This window comes from Myotis brandtii, unplaced genomic scaffold, assembly GCF_000412655.1.
Source record: "Myotis brandtii unplaced genomic scaffold, ASM41265v1 scaffold518, whole genome shotgun sequence".
NCBI lineage: Eukaryota > Metazoa > Chordata > Mammalia > Chiroptera > Vespertilionidae > Myotis > Myotis brandtii.
Window position 1 is genome coordinate 1 of NW_005369749.1, and position 2,182 is coordinate 2,182.

At 45.5% G+C, this 2,182-nt stretch overlaps 1 protein-coding gene across 1 annotated transcript; it reads left to right on the forward strand.

Moving 5' to 3' along the window:
* The first annotated feature begins 194 nt into the window (after positions 1-194).
* On the forward strand, positions 195-806 carry LOC102243305 (melanoma-associated antigen 10). Its single transcript, XM_005877419.1, has one exon. It carries the CDS (start codon positions 195-197, stop codon positions 804-806), a length of 612 nt encoding a protein of 203 aa, XP_005877481.1.
* Positions 807-2,182: the final 1,376 nt, after the last annotated feature.

The following is a 2,182-nucleotide window of genomic DNA, read 5'->3' on the forward strand; positions in this document are numbered from 1 at the left end:
TGTCTGCTGCTGAGACACCAAGTCCTCCCCAGAGTCCACAGCGTGCCTGCCCCTCCCCCCATGCCATAGAAGCCTTTCCAAGGAGCTACTCTGAAATTGAGAGCTCTAGCATCCCAGATGAAGAGGGTCCAAACACTGAGGGAGGCCCTGAAGATGATGCTGATTCCTTGCTCCACAAAGCACTGCGTTCGAAGATGATGGGAATGGTGGAGTTCCTGCTCCTGAAGTATCGTGCAAAGGAGCCAACCACAAAGGCAGAAATGCTGAGTAGTGTGATCAAAGAGCACCAGGACCACTTTCATGAGATCTTCAGTGTGGCCACTGAGCGCATCAAGTTGGTTTTTGGTATTGTGGTGGAAATGGACCCCAGTGCCCACACCTATTTCCTGGTCACTGCCTTGGGGCTCACCTATGATGGGATGGTGAGCGATGGGCACAGATATCCCAACACAGGCCTCCTGGTCACACTTCTGTGTGTGATCGCCTCAGAGGGTGATTGTGCCCCTGAGGAGAAAATCTGGGAAGCAGTGAATATTTTAGGGGTGCATGATGGGAAGGTTCATTGGCTCTATGGGGAGCCCAGGGAGCTCATCACCAAAGTTTGGGTGCAGGAACAGTACCTGTTGTACCGCCAGGTGCCCAATAGCAATCCTGCACGGTATGAGTTCCTGTGGGGCCCCAGGGCCCACGCTGAGACCACCACGGTGAAAGCCCTCAAGTTTGTGCACACGGTTAATCACAGGGATTCTCATTTCCTCCCATCCCTGCCTGAAGGGCCTGAGTGCAATGAGAAACACTATGCCTGAGCCAGAGTTGAATCCAGGCACTTTTCAGGCTCATGTGCATTAACTTCTTTTGCTGAGCATAAAGTGCGTCCAATTTTCAACTCTGTTCGAGAAAAAACCAGTAGTGAGAACCAGGTAAAGGTTTAGGCTCCTATTATGATTGAGAAATTTATCATTTTTTATTTTTTGATGTTTAAAGGAAATTTTCTAATGTCCCTTTGGAAGGTTTCATAAACTTTTAGCATGTAAGTTTGTAAATGACATTGATCACATTATATATTTCTACATGTCCAGCTCAAGAGTAAGAGATTTGCTATTGTATAACGAAAATTGGGACACTTCCCATCGTAGTTTGTGATCCCAAAATAGATAACATGGCATTATAAAAGGATTTCCTTGGAAATGTGTATGAACTCAGCAGTACAATCCATGGTGTTAAGAAACAGAAAAAAATAAAAGCAAAGGGTTGTTAATTTTTGCTTCTTATATCTTCTTGTCTGTCTTTCCATGAAACAACTTATCCAAGGATCCTTGGTTGTGGCAAGAAAGTGGAGGAATTTCATCTGAATAAAGATGACCCCTGCTCAGTGGTTCATTTAATCCCCAGACATTCACTGAGCCTATGTCCTCTGGAAGGTCCTGTGTTATTAGTGGGCACACTAACATAAGCAGGGCATATCCACCCACAGGATGATAGTGTAGGAGCTGAAGTCATATAAGGAAAGGGTTAGGTGTCCCCTAAATCCTACAAACAAGTATCAGAACAGGTGAGGTGGTGGGCCTCCAGGGAACAGCACTCAATTGTGAATGGCCTTCATTTTTACCCCAGCATACTTGCAACAGCATGGATGCAACTGGAGAGCATTATGCTAAGCGAAATAACCTAGTCAGAGAAAGATAAATATCACATGATCTCACTCATATATGAAATATAATGAACAACATAAATGGATGAACAAAAACAGATCCAAATACAGAGAAGCATCGTTCAGACCATCAAACCTCAGAGGGAAGGTAGGGGAGGGTGGAGGTAAGGGGGAGAGATCAACCAAAGGACTTGTATGCATGCATATAAGCCTAAGCAATGGACACAGACGCCAGGGGGTGAGGGCATGAGTGAGAGGTGGTGGTGGGCAATGAGGTAATAAGGAAACATATGTAATACCTTAATTAATAGAGAAAAAATAAAAAATGATGTGCATGGCTTGAGCCATGGTATTCGGGAAACTGATTCCCTCTACTGGGGTTGATTGTAAAGAAGCTGGGGGTGGAAAAATGGCGACCAGCAGGAAGGTAGGGAGGGAGAGAGTGTGAGAACACTAGGAAGTGATAGAGGAGTGTGTGGACGTGTGTGGTGTGTGTGTATGAGCTAGGACAGTTAGAATCTGCAGGTCTTC